Source organism: Protomyctophum bolini (assembly GCF_963924005.1).
Source record: "Protomyctophum bolini genome assembly, chromosome: 8".
Classification (NCBI taxonomy): Eukaryota; Metazoa; Chordata; class Actinopteri; order Myctophiformes; family Myctophidae; genus Protomyctophum; species Protomyctophum bolini.
This window is the reverse complement of record NC_137869.1, coordinates 11236511-11255145: the sequence shown is the minus strand read 5'-3', so window position 1 is coordinate 11255145 and position 18635 is coordinate 11236511. Positions and strand designations below refer to the sequence as shown.

The 18635-nt window shown below is 41.9% G+C and overlaps 1 protein-coding gene across 4 annotated transcripts in view; it reads left to right on the top strand.

Annotated features, from left to right (window-relative positions):
* The window catches only part of lepr (leptin receptor), a 56513-nt gene that overhangs the window by 11019 nt on the left and 26859 nt on the right, over positions 1–18635 (top strand). For 2 of the 4 annotated variants that reach the window (XM_080771136.1, XM_080771135.1), the window contains 5 exons: positions 8501–8551; positions 9210–9262; positions 13852–14079; positions 16034–16163; positions 17155–17345. In XM_080771136.1, the coding sequence (XP_080627262.1) occupies positions 8550–8551; positions 9210–9262; positions 13852–14079; positions 16034–16163; positions 17155–17345 (604 nt within the window). In that variant the 5' untranslated portion in view covers positions 8501–8549. Of the gene's footprint in view, positions 1–5596; positions 5851–8500; positions 8552–9071; positions 9104–9209; positions 9263–13851; positions 14080–16033; positions 16164–17154; positions 17346–18635 lie in introns of those variants that run through there. The other 2 variants (XM_080771137.1, XM_080771134.1) reach the window with 2 other exon arrangements.

The window sequence follows — 18635 nt, the reverse complement described above, 5'->3', positions numbered from 1 at the left end:
CGCACACACACACACACACACACACACACACACACACACACACAGTTTTATATATAGGCCTAGCCTAGTTTCTAAGACGGATGTTTTCCCTGTGTATATACTCATACATTAAAGATTTGTCAATTTGATTGTAACGTCAACAGAGTTGACTGGAATTGGCACTGTATAGGCCCAGATAAAAACAGGATGGTTTCCCATCAAAAGCAGCAAGAGTCTGGTGGCATGACAGAAAACATCTTGCAGTTACAGTTAGTGACTGTGGCTGTTATCTGATAATGTCAATCTTGCATTGGTTTATGAGCCGTTTAAAACAAAATGTGCCTACAGGCAAATAATGGGGACACACCCCTCTGTGTTCCACACACTGGTTTCCTCCCTTATCTTGTGACTCATAATTTAAGAGATGCTAGATGTGTGTGTGTGTGTGTGTGTGTGTGTGCATGTTTGTGTGTAAATGATGCTCATGCCCAAATAACCATTGCAGCAGTACACAGAGGAAAGTATTCCAACTGGCAGGGGAGCATATAATATATCTCTATGAAGCCATTGAGCTGAAACAGTTTAGGTGATGAGTAAAGTAATGTAGCTTCACGATGACGCAGATTAGGGAAATCTTTATGGAAATATATCTCCGCCTTCATACAGTAAAATATTTGCATACACACTTTATATACGTCATAAGGTGTTAGTGGCCAGGGCACTCGCATTCAACCACAACGTTTTAATACGTCATATCAATTCCCATAGTATTAACTATTTATGTTGATGTTGACATTGGGAATTCCCTATCCCTCGCTCGCTCTCAGATAAAAACGCACACATACTACACGTACTACATAATAAACATGTGATACTGTGTTCAAACAAATACACAAGAGTAAGTAAGCAGTTAACAGCAATCATAGTTAGGCCTATAGTTATTTAGAAAAACAGACACGTGTAAGTAACAGGTATGGGTGCAGTAGTGTTGTGTGGTCCCCAGTATACACACTAACACAAACATACATGAGGAACAGTTGCTGTCTGCTTCAGTGGCGTTTCCAGGAATTACATTTTGGGCAGGCAAGATGTGTTAATTGTCGTCCCCCCGCGCATCAGTAGCACTAAAGGTTTTCAAAGAGATACCTGCCAGACAATAGGATACAAAGGCTGAAAGGCATGCGTTTGTCCTCAGTCAGTGTATGGATTTTGGCCAGGCAGAAAATGGCCTTATTGTAGATACGCCACTACTGGTCTGCTGCTTATGTGTCTTGGTTTCACAAAAGGAGAAAGGCATTTTGCTCCAAGGGATGTGGGCCTTGTGTGAAGGGATGAACATTACTACAATCTCTAAGGATTCACAGATTTCCCACAGAATTGTCCCAAAAATTGTGCTTTAGGCTGCATTTTGTAATGAATTATAACCATAATTAAAGAGCAATGTACTACATTTTGTCCATTCAATGAGCTTAATAGACTGTAACAACATGCGCAATCTTACAGTAGCTTCACACACTCACTCATGCACACAAGCATGCACACATACAAATAGAAGGGAAGAACAGCAACGGCCAAGGCATTCCTTATTATTTTTTCCTGATTCAGCATTCTTACCAGTCTTCAATTTATCATCTACAGACAGTTAATGTGAGCTCCAACACCCAGGGGTAATGTAAAGGAAATGAGCGTAAATGGCCCATTTATTTAATAATAAAGTATAACAGTAGGCTACACTACTAATTCACACTTTATGTATTTTGCCTTCAGCAGTGTCCCTCCTATGGCATCTGCCCTAAAAGCAGTTGGTTTAATTCAAAACACATAAAAGGATTTCTCAGTCACATGAGTGAGGACTGCCCATTCTGCCAATAACATATTCTGGGAGAAAAACATTATGAAATCTGTCTTGCAGGCTCCCACTGCCAGACCCATATACCCCTACAAAACTCCAGTTGGCAATGTGAGTGATCCACATAAATGTCACTTGTACCCAGCAGAAACATCATACCACAAATTTGAATTTAGATTATTAACGCCACGTATAGCGCCGTGATATTAATTCGTCCATCCGTCCGTCCAACATTTTGGTTCCAGACAACATCAAAAACTGCTGGGCAGTGCTGGCTGGATTCCCATGGAAATTGCTTTGCACATTAATCTCCCAGCGAGATGAACCTTACTGGAAATCAGGCAGTTCATTTCTCCATAGCCGCAATTTGCAACACTAGATTTTTTTATAATGGGTTGAATCTAGTTGCAACACGTGTTGAGGGTACAATGCCCATTCATCCAAATTAAAAGTGTGCTGCTTGTATTAAACAACGTTAAAATTCACTAACATTGCAGTTGTAATGCAAGCTTGAATTATCCTCTTTCGAGTCTTTCAATCTGAAAAGTGTTTGTTTCATAAAAATCCACCATAGACAACACTTTCTTTGATTGTTGGAGTTTAGAAGGGCTAGTTTTCATGAATGCATCGTGCAGCCTTCTGCATTATGTGCAATTTCGAAACACGTAGGTGTTGGTACGCAGGGCCGTAAATGTATTTATTCATTCATTCATTCATTCATTCAAAAACCAGGGTGCTGCACCTCAGCACCTCTCTGCAGCACCCCTATGTGTGTGCCTATATCCTAGGTGTGTTTGGATATAGGCACACTGAGCGCACTGCCAATACAAACTAATATGCGATTTTGCTCCAGGTGCGCATTTCCGAACGTGTGGCACCCTTAGGCCTGACTCACACCTTTACAACAGACTGATGTATGCTTGTTGTATGAGACTTATTGACTGATGCAAGCTCGCAATACATTTCCAATGGGAGTCACATGGTTTGACACAACATTTGTGTTGATTGAGTGGGAGGGGGGCAGTCACAACCGAAAGCCGTACAACAAAAGTGTTGTGTCAAACCATGTGACTTCCATTGGAAATGCATTGTGGCAAGATGTAAACAAACCCTTTCATACATCTAGCATGCATCAATGTTGTATGCTATGCGAAGGTGCACAGGCCTTAGTCTGTTTGGGTGTATAGGTGCTTACACACCAAGCATTTAGTTCTTAGTCTGTTTGGGTGTAGTGCTTACACATACACACCAAGCATTTAGTTCTTAGTCTGTTTGGGTGTAGTGCTTACACATACACACCAAGCATTTAGTTCTTAATTAGTCTGTTTGGGTGTATAGGTGCTTACACACCAAGCATTTAGTTTTTGCGATTAATTTACATTACAGGCCTAATTTAAAAATGCTGTTTGTGTCATTGTACATCCATACAGAATAATCTGTATAGCGCCCCTCAAAGTCCTCAGGTCACTCCGTTCGTCCCTTTATCTTTGAAGGGCGCTAGCCGCATTAGTATGTTTGTTTTTTAAACATCATTGACAATGAAGGGAAAATTTATGTCATAATGTGCCATTTATGTCATATTGTCTTTATTGTTAATGGCGTTTAATGTTTGTGTTTGCACCGTTTGTTTTACTTCACCATTACATCACCTAATCAACATGAGTTAGACTTTAATATATTAGAACCCCTCACTTCACACAGGTGTGATTTTATTCTTACTAGTGTAGGCCTACACGTTTTTCTCTTTTTGAGGCCAGACGCCAGAAGTGATTGGCCGGAATGACATTTGTGATGATTTGATTGGCTGAGTGACCACGGAATGTGATGTATGATGATAAGAGTGAGTGCCCCTAACTTCACTCGAGTGTAATTTTTGAGGGGCGTTAGCCCCTAGCTCCTATAAACAGCTATAGTGTTTAATGTTTGTGTTGTCTGAATGGCAATTGACAATGAATGGAGAATTTACATCGTTACGTATGTGTCTGAACAAATTGGCTGGGTATATCGGTGGGAACCCTTGGCCAATAAGATTCTTGATGATGATGTACGATAATTAGAGTGCCCCTCACTTCACACGGGTGTGATTTTTTACTTTATGACGATCATCTTTTTCATAGAAGTGTATATTTGTACAATGTTCAGATTAATTGAAAATGGAGGACCCTGATGTAAACAAGTCTTAGTGCTTTTTCTGGTTTTGTATTCCATTCTACAAACTGTGAATACCATTTTCAATCAATCAATCAATCAATCAATCAATCAATCAATCAATATTCATCATGCTCTGAGTCTGAAGATGTAAGGAACAGCACATCCCCTAGGGGCCACTATTGGGCTTTTTGCTCAAGCAGTTCTCCAGTTTTCCAGTACATGAGATGAATGTATTTCATTCAGTAAAAACTGTATTAAAGTGGCAGTGTATGGCCTAGGCTCAGCAATCCAGGCACCTTGGCCGGTAGCCCGAGTCTGGCAGTGTGCCACGGGTTCGACTCCCGATTCCGACGGCCTTTATTGCATGTCACTCCCCCATCTCTCTCCCCCATTTCCTGTCCGCCTATGCTGTCTGTCCCTCTATAAAAAAATTAAGGCGAAAGCTGCAAAAAAGAGTTTATAGTGGAAGTGTATATAATGGAGTTTGATATACACAGGTTTAATGTTTGTGTTTGCACCATTTGTTTTACATCACCATTACATCACCTAATCAACATGAGTTAGACTTTAATATATTAGTAGGCCTACCCCTCACTTCACAGGGGTGTGATTTTTAATGTTTCTTGGTGGTGGAGGACCTGGTGGTGTGTGTGTGTGTGTGTGTGTGTGTGTGTGTGTGTGTGTGTGTGTGTGTGTGTGTGATATTATGTGATGCCCAGAGTGTCTCTGTAAAGCCAGCCTCATGTTGTATTATACAGTATGACATCATCCTGGATGAGGTCACATGCAGCCTGTTGACAGTGTTCATGGGTGACATTAGAATAATTACATTTATAATCAATACTAGCCTACTTACAATATCCATACAACTAGTCAATTCCAGTGAGAGTGAGTTTTTTTTTTTAAGTAAATAATTAAATGTGCTATATAAATGCTATATAAAAACGGTTAGGTGAATATTAATCAATAATCGCAGTGGATTTTCAATATCACCTATAAAATGTATTCATTCAAGACTGATTTGAATTTTGAAACATACAGTCCTACACGATATATTAGATGTGAATAAGTAAGGAAATACGGTACAATCGAAAAGGGGGAAATAATATTTCATTTATTTTGGGCTGGTTTTATAGAGCAGTGTTCCTTATTGAGGGGGTTCCATATTGGTCCGCAGCTACAGTAAATGATGGAGCTTGAACCAAAAGGACCCTTATAGTTCTTTAACTTTTGAGAATGTAACATGAAACCAAATGGACCCGTTCTCAAGAGTTAAGTCATTGTTAAACATCTGCATGCATGTCTTACAGAAGGCCTAGCCTAATTTACAAGAAGTCTATACATGATTTAGAGAATGGTAGGACAAAATCCTATCCAACGATAACAAAATTATTTAGTTTTGCAGGGTCAGCAAACTATAAATCTCATCAAATAGCGGTCCGTGACTCCGTGGCTGAAAAATAATGGGCCATGCCCATGACCATGATGATATGAAAAAGGGCCAGGTGCACTGTTATAGAGCCTTGTTGTTGACGTCACGATCCTTCTCCCTCCCTCCCTCTCATATGTTCACACACTCTGCTACACACAGCCCAGACACTCACTTAATGTCAGGGGAACTGCATCGAGTGGAGGGACGTAGGCTATAGTAAGTGGGAGAGAAACCCATATATTTATAATCCTTACAGTGGGAAAAGTCCGACATTAGCCTATTATAGAATTAGAACGACAAAAACAGACTAGCCAACTTCGGGACTGAAGACTGGAAAACCCCGATTTGACGTGACTGTGGTGGGAGTCGGACTCGGGACGAGTGGAGTTGTGCCACAACAACACCTCAGGAGATCATCTATAAGCCTGCCAACTGCCAAGTAAGGACTTCATTCAATAACAGTAGAGCAGCTCAGCAGCAGCTTCATAAGGCTACTTAAAGTTCTCCTATTTAAAAGTCACCATCAAGTTCGCGCGCTGCTGCTATAGCAGAACTGCATTCCTCTGATATTTGGTGCACAGGTGCGAAGTTGAGAACTGATTCATCATGTTTTGTCAGTTTTATTATTTGTCTTCATGTTTTTCCCAAATTCCTCCAAAAGCGTTTGTCAAAGACTACAAATTGCAATTTGAAATCTATACAGATCATGGATGGGATGGCTATGTGACTGTCATTTCAATAGACTCACTTTTTGTTAGGTCAGTCAGAGTCAGACATTAAACGAGACCGTATGTGTGAACGTATACTATGTCGTACGCCATAAGTCACATTACTCATATAATTGCCGTCTCCCAAGAAACGACTTGAAAATAACAGCAAAAATAACAGAAAGTCAGGGTTTCCTCTGCTGCTGCTGCTGCTGGAAACACAAACAAGCCCCGGCGCGTCGGGTGTAGGACCGTCTGGCAGAGAGTGAGTCAGCCCCAAATGAATAATACTGCTTTGGCGGACGTTTTGGATTCCTTGAGGCACACAGCAGCTAGAGTCTGTCTTGGATTTAGAACCTACCCGAAAACAATATGTAGGCATATATTTAGTTCAGATAACATGCAAGGGCATATTTAATTTGGTCTTTTTTTCCCCCGGCAAGATACTGGAAATGGTGCTGACAGTGTGCACTTAAGTAGGCTCCAGACATTTCAATCACGGCCCTCACAGCATTTCAGTAGCATATTAACTTGATATATTGACATTCAATAGTTATGTGTTCATGTAATCCTTCACAGGTGTAGATGGGCTATTTTAAGGTTAGCTGGCCCTGATCGATTTAAAAATCTTTTTCTGTTTAATGCACAATAATGACTTGGCACTAAAGTACAATTGGCTGTTTTTCATCAGCAAGGTGGCTTATTGTTATCTCTCAAAGGAGCTTGTCTGGATGGTCTAGTGACTCTAGTCTATAATAAGGCTTGTTTTGTGCAAGTGTACTTTGTGACAGGTATAGGCTATGCACACTCATTCAGTCATATAGGCTACTTACTGTTTCCCTCACTTTCCCCTCATTGAATATTTTGGAAAGTTAACCTCTTTTGTGTATAGTCATCCATTGCCCTGCATCACATACACATGCATTAACACCTGCTGGTGCACATGTTGTGCAGGTGCCTACATCATGGCAGCTGTCCATGGTGCTATTTATGTTTTCGTTTTTTACAGCATGATGTGGAGGATCAATAAATTCAGTGGTCATCACTGAGCTTGTGTTATGTTGCGTCTATCCACTTCTTAGATCATGTCTGTTTTTGTGAAAAACAGAATGCAGAATAATGTGTGCATTAATATTTATTGTGTCAATTTAAGTGAGTTGCCCGAAGACAAGTAACAGTAACCTTGCTCACACAGTGGAAAAAAAAGAAGAACAAACAAAGATAATAGCTTCTTGTTATCTAGCACTGAGCAAATGTGTGTATGCCTGTCATGGTGCTGAGCTGCTAAGGAGAGGCAATTTAACATCTTCAGTAGTTCCTTGTGTTATGTGTTATAATGTGGCCTCCTGTGCAGCAACTGCTTATTATTTTAGATACTTTTTATCCCACGATTTTGCAACCCATTTTTTTCACCCATGCAGTGTCAATTATCTAATGTAATCCTGGGCGCTACACTTCCTCTGTCAACCTGGGGGGGCAGCGGACTGCTTCCTTCTATGCATATTCCGACCAGTTCCTTTCCCCTCTATCAGGCGCCCCGGCTGGCCAGGGGGAGGTAGTTTAGAGACCAGGATTACTGCATGTTTCTTGTGAGGGTATACCTACCCTAGGGGACACGGGGAGAACATCGCCAACCCCACCTCGGGTATGGGCACTGATAGGAGAGAACACGCCCACAGCGTCCCCAGCGGGAATCGAAACCAGGACCTTCTAGCTTGAACAACTGCTTTAATGACTAACCTTTTTTTATCAGTTAAGTGAAGATGTGGAAGCCTCATAAATTGGTTAGGGTTCTGCATCTGTCAGAAATGTGATTTATCCAACAAACAAACTGTCTGTTGTCTGTCTGATAATGCTATTACTGGAAATGTGCCTCTTTCTCCCAGATTGTGCTGCCTGGTTTCTGAGTGGTTTCTTAACCACTTACATTTGTAGAATCAGCCTCATGTCTTAATGAGACATGAGGCTGATTCTACAAATGCCTTCTAAACCAGTGGTTCTCAAAGTTTTTATGTCAAGTACCCCCAACTTGATATATATTTGGCCATGGTGGACCCATCTGAAAATGTTGTGTGCAAGGGACCTCTAGAATAGAAGATTTGTGTTGAAAAATGTAATGCATTACAAAAATCTGCTATTCAAAAATAGCTCACAGCACGGCACAAAGTGACGCACTATGAGCTTGTATTCTGAAAAACGCTATCCTGGTTTTAATTAATAATTAGTTGAAATGATCATGTGACAAATAAATCTTCTGACCAGTTTTTCCTTCACCATTAAATGGCTGTTCCTTATAAGGTAAATGATTATGTATTTCTTTAACACGCTTTGTATACGTGACCTTAAGCAAAGTCTTAACGACTTTGTGTTCTCCCTTCTCAGTGACATTCGCAGCCGAAGCCCAGGCCATGGTCACTAAGCTTTGAATACAATGTAAGTATTATATTGGCTCGGGGGAGTGAAGAAGGATTCATTAAAGGCATGAGCCTTATTAAGGCATTGCATGGACATCACTATTCACTGATAGAATATAAATAAATAGCCAGCACATTTTGTTTATGGCAATATGAGTGGTCAGGTCATTTAAGATTGGTTGATGTAAACTTTCATTTAAATTTACAAATGTAATTTTTGTGTGTAGTTTGTGTGTTTATATTCTTGAATACAAGTAGATGTCTGTGGGCCACCATCTTCTCTAAAAGTTCCCACTCACTTTTATGCCCACACTGCAGGAATTGCTGACAGGTTTCAATGCAAAACCCTTGTGTCCCTTTGTGTTGTAACTTTGCATGTCAAGTTCTGTTTAACATGTATCAACCTATAAGCAGATAAGTCGGTCTACCTGTTCCTCCACTGTGCTGTGGAGCAATGACTAAATTAGCTGGCAATTAAGTGGCACATGTTGCCTACTGACTGTGTTCCCTTGTGATACCATCGATGTATCCCTCTACAGTAGAATTGTGTTCAGTCAACTTACATCACCAGGTGCTTCAACCTCTTCACTACTCTCTCTCATCTCCCCCTGCCCCCTCATATTCTATCCCGCCTCACAACCTTTTCTGACACTCTCTGACACTCTCTCATCCTACAGGATTTGGACTGCAATGTTGGCTCTGCTAGTACCTGTTTTAGTAGTTTCCCATGGTGAGTTTCAATTCCAACACCAAATGGCTTCTCCATATACTGTGTGTGTGTGTGTGTGTGTGTGTGTGTGTGTGTGTGTGTGTGTGTGTGTGTGTGTGTGTGTGTGTGTGTGCACATGGTGCAATACTCATACATGAGCTCAGTGCTTAGAAACCGCTAATTAAAATCATACCTGTGTTAACTGAGTGGTGAAACTCCCCTCTCCCCCTGCCTCTCTCTCTCTCTCTCTGTAATTAGCAGGCAACAGTGCAACACTATCTCTCTCTCTCTGTTTCTGGCACAACAGCACCACTTTTGCCCCTACTGGTACTCTAAACATCGGGATATACCGGTAGTCACATAGGTTGATGTTCCTTGGCGTGGTTGCACCACAGGCTCTGCCAGTGGGCCTAATGAGGCCAACTCCTTTCACCTGTGCAATTTCCAGCCTCTGCCTCAGCCAATTGAGGCTCAACCAATCAGGCTCTGCCAGTGGGCCGAATTGATTGCCAAGTACACTTGGCAGTTGCAGTTTGCAGTCTTCACACACAGACACAGATCTCCATGTGGGGCACCAGCTGACAGTTAAAACGGGTGCTATGACAACTTATATCATTAGGTTCCCAAGTTGCATCGTTCCCAAGTAGGCTAACCGCGACGGGCACGTACAGGTCTAGTGTATCCAACCCATTGCCAAGCAGAGCCATTGGGTACCACTTTTTGGTACAAGAATAGTCTTGGCTGGGGATTGAACCCTGACCTCCTAGTCTCAGGGCGAACACTCTAATCACAAGCCCACTGAGCTGGAAATATTGCTCCTATAAGTCCACATAATCTTTTTGATTCCGTTACATTGAAGACTGGAGTTGATTGTTTGACATAGAACTGACACGTGACATGACCATAGTGGACATATTTCCCCCTGGACTGTATTCATGCGAGGTGCAGTATAGCCCTGGTCCAGTGCTTACAGCGAGTCTCTCACGCCCTGTGGGAGTCCCTTCCGCAGCTCTCTAGCAACTTTTTCACTCCCGTGCAAGGGTTTACAATTACCAGCAAATAAACAAAACGACGCCATTTTAATAATGCTGTAACGGCCAAGTCTCTATACTTGGGTGATACTGGTTGCTGAGGAAGTTCAGACGTGTGATCAAAATAACTGATGTCCAAAAGTGTCTGTTGAATAGGAATTAAACTATATTTATTAGTGCTCAAAGTCCTATACTTTATCATACAAAATAAACATAACATAAATCTTCAAACGCACAGGATACAGATCACCAGGCCTCATGAAAACTGGTTTACCTCTGCCACTGGCAACACCTGTGCCTGATTAGGGCCAGGGTTAAATACCCTCCCTCCCTGTAACCATGGCAACATAGATTGATTGCCAGGAATCATGGAAAACAATATGGTGGCTCAAATGTCTCTTACACACCCACCCCTAATTGCTACTGGCATACAAGACAGAGCAATTCTAAAAAACAAAAAATACAAAGAGCTATAAATACAAACTCATATTAATTTCAAAACTCAAACTGTTTTACAAAAAAGCAGATTTCAGAGAGGGGATGAATGACTGAGTCAGACCCGTCTCCTGCTTAAACTTGAGTTTTTATACGTTTCTTTCTTGAGCTCTCCCATCTTCTTTTCCTCCCGTTTCTTGAGCTTTGCCATCTTTTCTTTCTCTTTCTTTGGCTCTGCCATTTTTCTCTCTTTCTTCTTTTCGAGCTTTTAGCTGCCACCTTCTTGACGGCAGCCAGGGACATGTTGCTCCATTCCTTGGAGCCTGAGGCGGAGACAGCCTCGACGACCAGCTCAGTGATGCTGGGGCCGTTCTTCTTGGGTCGTGGGGCTGCTGCCTCCCTCTTGGCAGCCTTCATGGCCGGAGCTGGAGAGAACGAAAAGGATGGACTCTTTTCTGCAACAAGTGGCTCGGTCACCACTCTACTCAGTCTCTTTGTGACAGCTGATTCTTCAGTAAAGCTGCTAATCATGGTGGAATCTTGCTCTGCCTGCATCTCTTGTGGCCTTGGAGCCTCGCACTCACACCCATAGTCTTTGTCACAGAATTGAGCAGCAACACAAGCTTCAACATCAATCGAATAGTCATCATACGGGCAATAATTTGGACCTAACCACCTGTCCATTTCATCACTAAAATGATCAAAACTTAGGTATTTTATTTTGTGCCATATCTTTTCATTGTTTAAATTATGCACACTCAGGGGCGCAATAAGCTAGGGGACGGAGGGGACGAATCCCCTGCCAGCGTCACATTGGTCCCCCCCAAATGAGTTTGGGGGTCCCCCTCTGGCTGGGGGGTCCCCCCCTTTATCCCCCCTGGCTCCAAAGTTATCTTAGGAGTAATACTTGTGAAATCCTGCGTTCATAAACGCGATATATTTTGAAGGGTATATTTGATCCACCCCTGTCTAAATCCCAAAATGGTTTGGCCCACCTTCGGTTTTTTGGAAGTTGTTACACCGCCATCAGTGACCCAATGTGCTTTGCACTCTGTGGTGATTGCGTAATGATTCTAATTATACAGGAACAGGATTCAATAGATCACAATTTTTGGTGTCACGCACAACTTTTGGTAACGTACTAACGTCTAACGTGTATTGACTAGATCGATAGGAGATGAATGAATATACGGTAGGCTACTTTATCCTCTACTCTAGTACAGTGGTTCCCAAACCTTTTCGTGTCCAGGACCCCCAAATGGACACGGTGACGTATTAGTTGTTTAATTTCAAGGACCCCGCTGCGTCCACATGACATGCCACAAGGCGACAAGGGTCCATTTGTTTCCAAACTATCATGTAGCTGTACTGTACTGTACCCCCTGGAACTCACGGCTCAAGGACCTCTGGGGGTCCCCGGACGGCCGGACCCCACTTTGAGATTTATATTATTATATTAGCCGCTAATGAAAGCACAACTGTCAACACCCAGGTAAGGTGCAACTACATATTTAAAACATGCGAACCCAGTCTGCTCTCCTGAAAACTGCCCAGGTGTTGTACATTTTATATAGAATAGGCTGACTTACAGATGGTCAGTGAGTTTTGACCTGTTATAGGCGCTGCTGATAATGTGGTTAAACTTTTACGTTTTGAGACACATGGGAGGAGGAGGAATCACAGCCACTGCCAGGTAATTCATAATAATAATAATAACAACTGTGCCAAAGCAGTTTTGTATGTGCATTGAGTCACTGGAACAACCTCTCTGTAGTCCGACCCTAACCATAACCCCACGTTTTGGTGGTTAGACCCCCCCATCCCCCCCTCCCCTAGGGTGGTGGGGGGGACGGGGGGGACGGATTTTTCGGCGGCGCCGCTCTATATCCCCCCCTAGCGTTCGGTCAGTGTTGCGCCTCTGTGCACACTCATAAATTAGCAAAATGCATTGTTTTGCCTCATTTACATATTGCTCAGACAGTGCAACAATATCTTTGACCTTGGACAGCTTGTTTCGTTTTGCTACTAGATCCCTCTGCAAACCGCAGGAGGAAGTTCAGACATATGATCAAAATAACTGATGTCCAAAAGTGTCCTATACTTTATCATACCAAATAAACATAACATAAATCTTCAAACGCACAGGATACAGATCACCAGCCCTCATGAACACAGTCAAAAACTGGTTTACCTCTGCCACTGGCAACACCTGTGCCTGATTAGGGCCAGGGTTAAATACCCTCCCTCCCTGTAACCATGGCAACATAGATTGATTGCCAGGAATCATGGAAAACAATATGGTGGCTCAAATGGCTCTTACAAATGCAATGTACCCTGAATGTACCAGACAGAGTCATTTCTTCTACGGCATTGCCGGGTTTTGCCTGTGCCGATCTGGTTGGATTCATTTTATTTAATGACTAAAATAGTGCATTTTAGAGAGAAGCTGGGGACCTGAGACGCTTCCCAGCTTCGAGAATAGACTTTTACCAAGGTCTGGCAGACTTTGTGTCGGTGAGTAGTTACGTTGTTTTGTTTATTTGCTGGGAATTGTAAACCCTTGCACGGGAGTGAGAAAGTTGCTAGAGAGCTGCGGAAGGGACTCCCACAGGGCAAGCACTGGACCAGAGCTAGGTGCAGTACATACTATACTGTCAAACCTAGAAGAACATTCTTGAGTGGTGTTTGAGTCAATAAATATCACCCACACATAGGCATTCCCGCTTGTAGTGGTTGGAGGACTATGAAAAACTGGAATTTTGTTTTAGGAAAGGTATTTTTGCTTTGGCAGACTTTTTATGCAGGGCGTGGGAAATAAGGCAGAATGTTTTGTTTGTGTAAAAGAAAAAAGAAAAATGGAATAACAACAAAACAAATCTGTTTCTTGTACACAATGCAATATTGAAGCAATGATATGGTGTGTCCTGTAAGTCCATGTGGGCGTGAGAGTACAATAAGTGTTAAGATGTAAAAATAAAAAAAAGAATTCATGTTAAATCCTGAAAAGATTATTATTGCCATATCAAAAGGTGCCAAATAAATTCAAATAGTCAGGTAGTCCTTGATTGGACACACCATCTAAGAAAGTTTTTTGTTTTTGTTTTGTTACTCTGTGATTCCTGTGAGACATTCTTTTTGTCTTAGGTGCGTTGTCTTTGGTGCCAAAGAAGGGGGGCTCTCTGGACCTCCCATGGCATGATGTGCTGTGCTGTGACTTATCAACAGCCCACCCCATCAAGGAGGAGGAACAGGGCAGATCCTCAATGGGGTCTGTGAAAAATGAGTCTGAATCAGACCATCTACTATCCCTCCACTGCAAGTTTAGCAGCTCAACAAGTTCATCCCAACTTCATATAAATGTGCCCAGCGGAGGTATGTCCAATGACTTCTGTTTTTCTTTGACGTGACTGCTCTCTTTAGATATTAATATTTGACATTATGTACCCTTGAAGTAAAATTTAAATACTAATTACAGCCTATCAGAAATCAGAATGCTCTGTAACGTATACATTTTGACCACCAGAGACACCACTGAATATATTGGGACCAGTTCCTTTGGACCCATAATGCCATTTTTAGTCTCCAGCTGTGGCCAACTAATTATTTGTCCCATTCTGCTTATCACTAAAATCCAAGACCAGTGGCAGTCTTACTCCTGCTCCTTAGGTAGAACAAAAGGTGATTGTTTTTGATTTGTCTGAAGGAAGGAAAGCAACCCTGAGCAATTGGTCTGTCTGTCATAATGGTGCTGACCGTATAACGTTAGAGCGCAGACAATGTATTAAATGCAATTTAATCATTACTCCCTTCCTCATGTTCTGCGTAAGATTCTACTCCTGTGCAGTGACTAAAGAACTGCTATTAGGCCTATGACTTATTTTGTATCTGTAAAGGGAAGATGTGACTCATATGAGTTAGGGTCCTGCCTCTGAAATTATGGTGTCTGATGGCATGATGTAATGTGCTGTGACTATGTTGTGACTTACCTCAAATGTATACACATTAACACTATTACGAATGAGAATATGCTCAAGGTAACCTACTTCATTTTTCATCATCAGAAACACCACTGAATATATTGGGACCAGTTCCTTTGGACCCATACACCATTTTTAGTCGCCAGCTGTGACCAACTAGTAATGAGGCTGTCCCATTCTGTTTGTCACTAAAATCCAAGACCAGTCACAAATGTTACTTCTGCTCCCTAGGTAGGAAAGATCCCTTTGTTTGATCTGTCTGAAAGCAAAGCTGGAAGGAGGGGAAAACAAGAGAGAGTTGTTTAACCACTTAAACCCTCTAGTCTTAGACAAATAGACTTGCAGCTGTACTCCGACCGCTTTTCCCGTTTAAAACATATTTGGTGAATGTTCCCCAAGTATTTAATTTAAAACACAACATTGAGGTTGTTTAAAGCGAGGCATTGTTTTAAACTGCTTGTTCATTCTCAGTTAGCATGGGGGCAGTGGTGCAGGTGACAGAATTGAGACTGGTTTTGGTGTTGTGGAAGATTGGTTTGTTGGATCGATTTTTGAGATCCTAATCAATGTCGTTATCTGAAGCCCTCTGGGCCAGGTCTAGGCAATGATAATTAACTGGGAAAGGTAAAGGGCTGTTCTGTCCCCGCTGATGTCTCTCTGTGGCATTTAGATGGATGTGTGAGCTTTCAGCGTTGTGTAACACCTGCACACCAGCGCCCACACGTGCTCTAAGCTTCTAAGAATGACACAGGGTAATTTCATTCAGCATAGGCAATAGGCATGGATCTCCTTTGTAGATACAATATATTCTTCTAAGTTTATTTAAACCTTTAATTAAAAAATGAGGAGAAAAATAATAAAGAAATATAAGTAGTGACCAAGGGTATAATTGTAATATTACATTACATTACAAGTAAAATCATTTAAAAATACTTCAAATAGCCAATCTACATTGACACGTTGTGAGCTTGTAGATCGGCTATAGTGTAAGTATAGGTCAGGAGGAGGAAGGAGCTTAATTTGCCCTTTGTTTCACTTGGGAGCTTGTATGGACATATCATTTGTCTATGGTCTACAGTATGCAGTAGTACAGTGGTTGAGTGGAGGACACCTACAGATACAGTACAGTGATCTATAAATGCAGTACAGTGGTCTCATGCAGCTATAGATGCAGTACAGTGTTCACAGCTATAGATATAGTCCACCTTTCCAACAAGGTAGCATCGCATGGGCATCCTAATAGGACCTCTACTAGCTGTAATAATTGATGTCCTGTATAAATAAATGATACAGTTTCTACTGCTGTTGGTACTACCGGTAACTAATCATGCAACTTTATTCTGTTGCAGATGCCTGCTTGGACAGCCTGTGCAGAATTGATGAAAAGTGTGAAAATTTAATATGTGATCTCAAGTCTCACACCCGAACGACAGGCACGTCGGAAGCTCACAGGTTGGCAGTGAGTTTACATCGCTTGGTGTGAGTACGAGTCTAGTCTGTTTTTCAAGAGTCTCTCCTTTCATCCTGCTTGTTATGTCTCGCTTGCTTTTCTTCAGAGAGTAAAGTGGTGGGTAGTTAGGTTCTGAGAGGATGTGTGTGTGTGTGTGTGTGTGTGTGTGTGTGTGTGTGTGTGTGTGTGTGTGTGTGTGTGTGTGTGTGTGTGTGTGTGTGTGTGTGTGTGTGTGTGTGTGTGTGTGTGTGTGTGTGTGTGTGTATGAGATCATGTGACGTGTGTGTGTGATCTGAATGGCAACCTTTTCAAGACTCTGTTTACACAGTAAATATTACAGGTTAAGAATAGATAAGCCTATCTGTCCACAGCTGATTTAACAGACATTTTGATAACAGACATTCAGTCACACGTGATGGTTTTGTCTTCTCCGGCATTAGATATTTGCTAAATGTCACTTAGGGCACATTCACACGACGATGTTAAGTTTTACTGTGATTAAAACGAATCCTGGAACTTATTGTCGGAAAGTGCGCTTTGTTTGGGCAGATGTGAAGGTTCATTCGAATTCCAAAAAACGGGGGTCTCGGAACGCTTCCAAGCGCACCAGAATTGTATTTAATTCTATGACAACTTTGATTATTTTGCCTGTGAACATATGATCTAATGTACACTAAATTCATGCTTATCTCCATAATTAATCTTAAACCGTTAGCAATTAGCAATTATTTGTATGACAATTAAGGGCCTTTCAAACGGGAAGCGAGGAACACACACGTTGTTGCCTGGATCAAAGTTGAAGAGGGGCGCGACAACGCAAGTGTAAAAAAAAGCTAAACTGAATCCAGGACTGGTGAGTCGCGTGCACGAAACGAGCACGCGAGCAACAAATTCATGGGACCGCACTCACGTAAATACGCTTGCGTATAGGCGCGTTATATCGCTTCGCGTTTGAAAGGCCCTTTCATCGTAAAGTAAAATGTCCACATCGTGACAAGCCCGCCGTGTGTGTTCCCCCAGATCCCATGAAGAGGACCCAGAAATGAAGGCTGGAGATGGTGGGTCTGACAATCCTGTTGTCTGTGTGGGAGAGGATTCCGTGGTGTGCTCCATCACTCTCAGTGGTGTGACAGGCTTCATCGCTGTGCTAAATGTCAACATCTCTAATGTCATGGCTCCTCCAGTCCTGCTCCATGTTCCTCCCAATCCTGGTAAGAGAGAGAGAGAGAGAGAGAGAGAGCTATTGCTTTATCTTTAATTCTTTATCTTTTATACACATTGTAGAAACAGCCGAGATTACTTCGGGGGAGGTTAAATTGCCTTTGTAGTATCTAGTTTAATAAACCAGTAGAGGGTTTTATTTCTGAGAAATGTGGGTCCTCTCATTTGAAAGCCCCTGCAATATGCAAAACAAACCTCACCAAGGTCTTTGTTCACAACATAAAAGGAAGACATCAAAAATGAAACCTTTGACTAAAAAACAAAAGAAATCTTCTCTTTATTTTGTTTGCCTGCTTGTTATGGATTTGAGGACTCTAAAGGTCTCCACACATCTAGATTGAATTGGTCACTTTACCTCTGCCAAGTGTCCTATTAATCTTTGTCCACGTCAATTAACATAATATAAAGTTCCTCAATTAATTACAGCCTCATGAATTATCGAATGTCTCATTCAGTTGTCAAGTGGAGACATCATCAGAGTACTGTGTGTGTGTGTGTGTGTGTGTGTGTGTGTGTGTGTGTGTGTGTGTGTGTGTGTGTGTGTGTGTGTGTGTGTGTGTGTGTGTGTGTGTGTGAGACTGTGTGTGTGTGTGTGTGTGTGTGTGTGTGTGTGTGTGTGTGTGTGTGTGTGTGAGACTGTGTGTGTGTGTGTGTGTGTGTCATGCCATGCTTTGAGATCAAACGCTACATAGGGGTCTCACACACATGTCCAAAGACCATTTTAGGCAGGTGCTGGACCAAAGGCAGACATGATAAAGGTAGCTCTGCACACTGTAGCTTCCTTTGTGCATTTTTTGCACATCCAACAGCAGTGATTTTAAAACAAGTTATAATTGTGATACAGATAAATAGGAACTTATGGCTCAATTTTAGTATTAGCTTTCTAAATACAGTATTTGGGGATTTAGCAGTGGGGAAGGGGTGTTCCCCCACTAAAGTTGGTATTTTGGTTACCTGTCTAAATCCCTAAAACACCTCCGTTACCCGTTACATTATGCATAGGTGTGGTTTGGGCGTTACAATAATTAAACCAATCACTGTGCCATTCAAGCTTTCATTTGGTATATAGATCGTGCATGTAGGCCCTCTCTACGAAACGGTATAAAGCGAAAATGAAATTTCGGGAAATCGGATTAAACCCCATTTGCTGTGCTATGAGGTGATGAAACTGAACAAGCAAATGGAATCGCGCACAATGGCTGGCACCACTTCAGTCAAATAACTTCTTTGACTAGACATATATAAACACAACGGACACAAGGAAGTGATAGGCACTCACT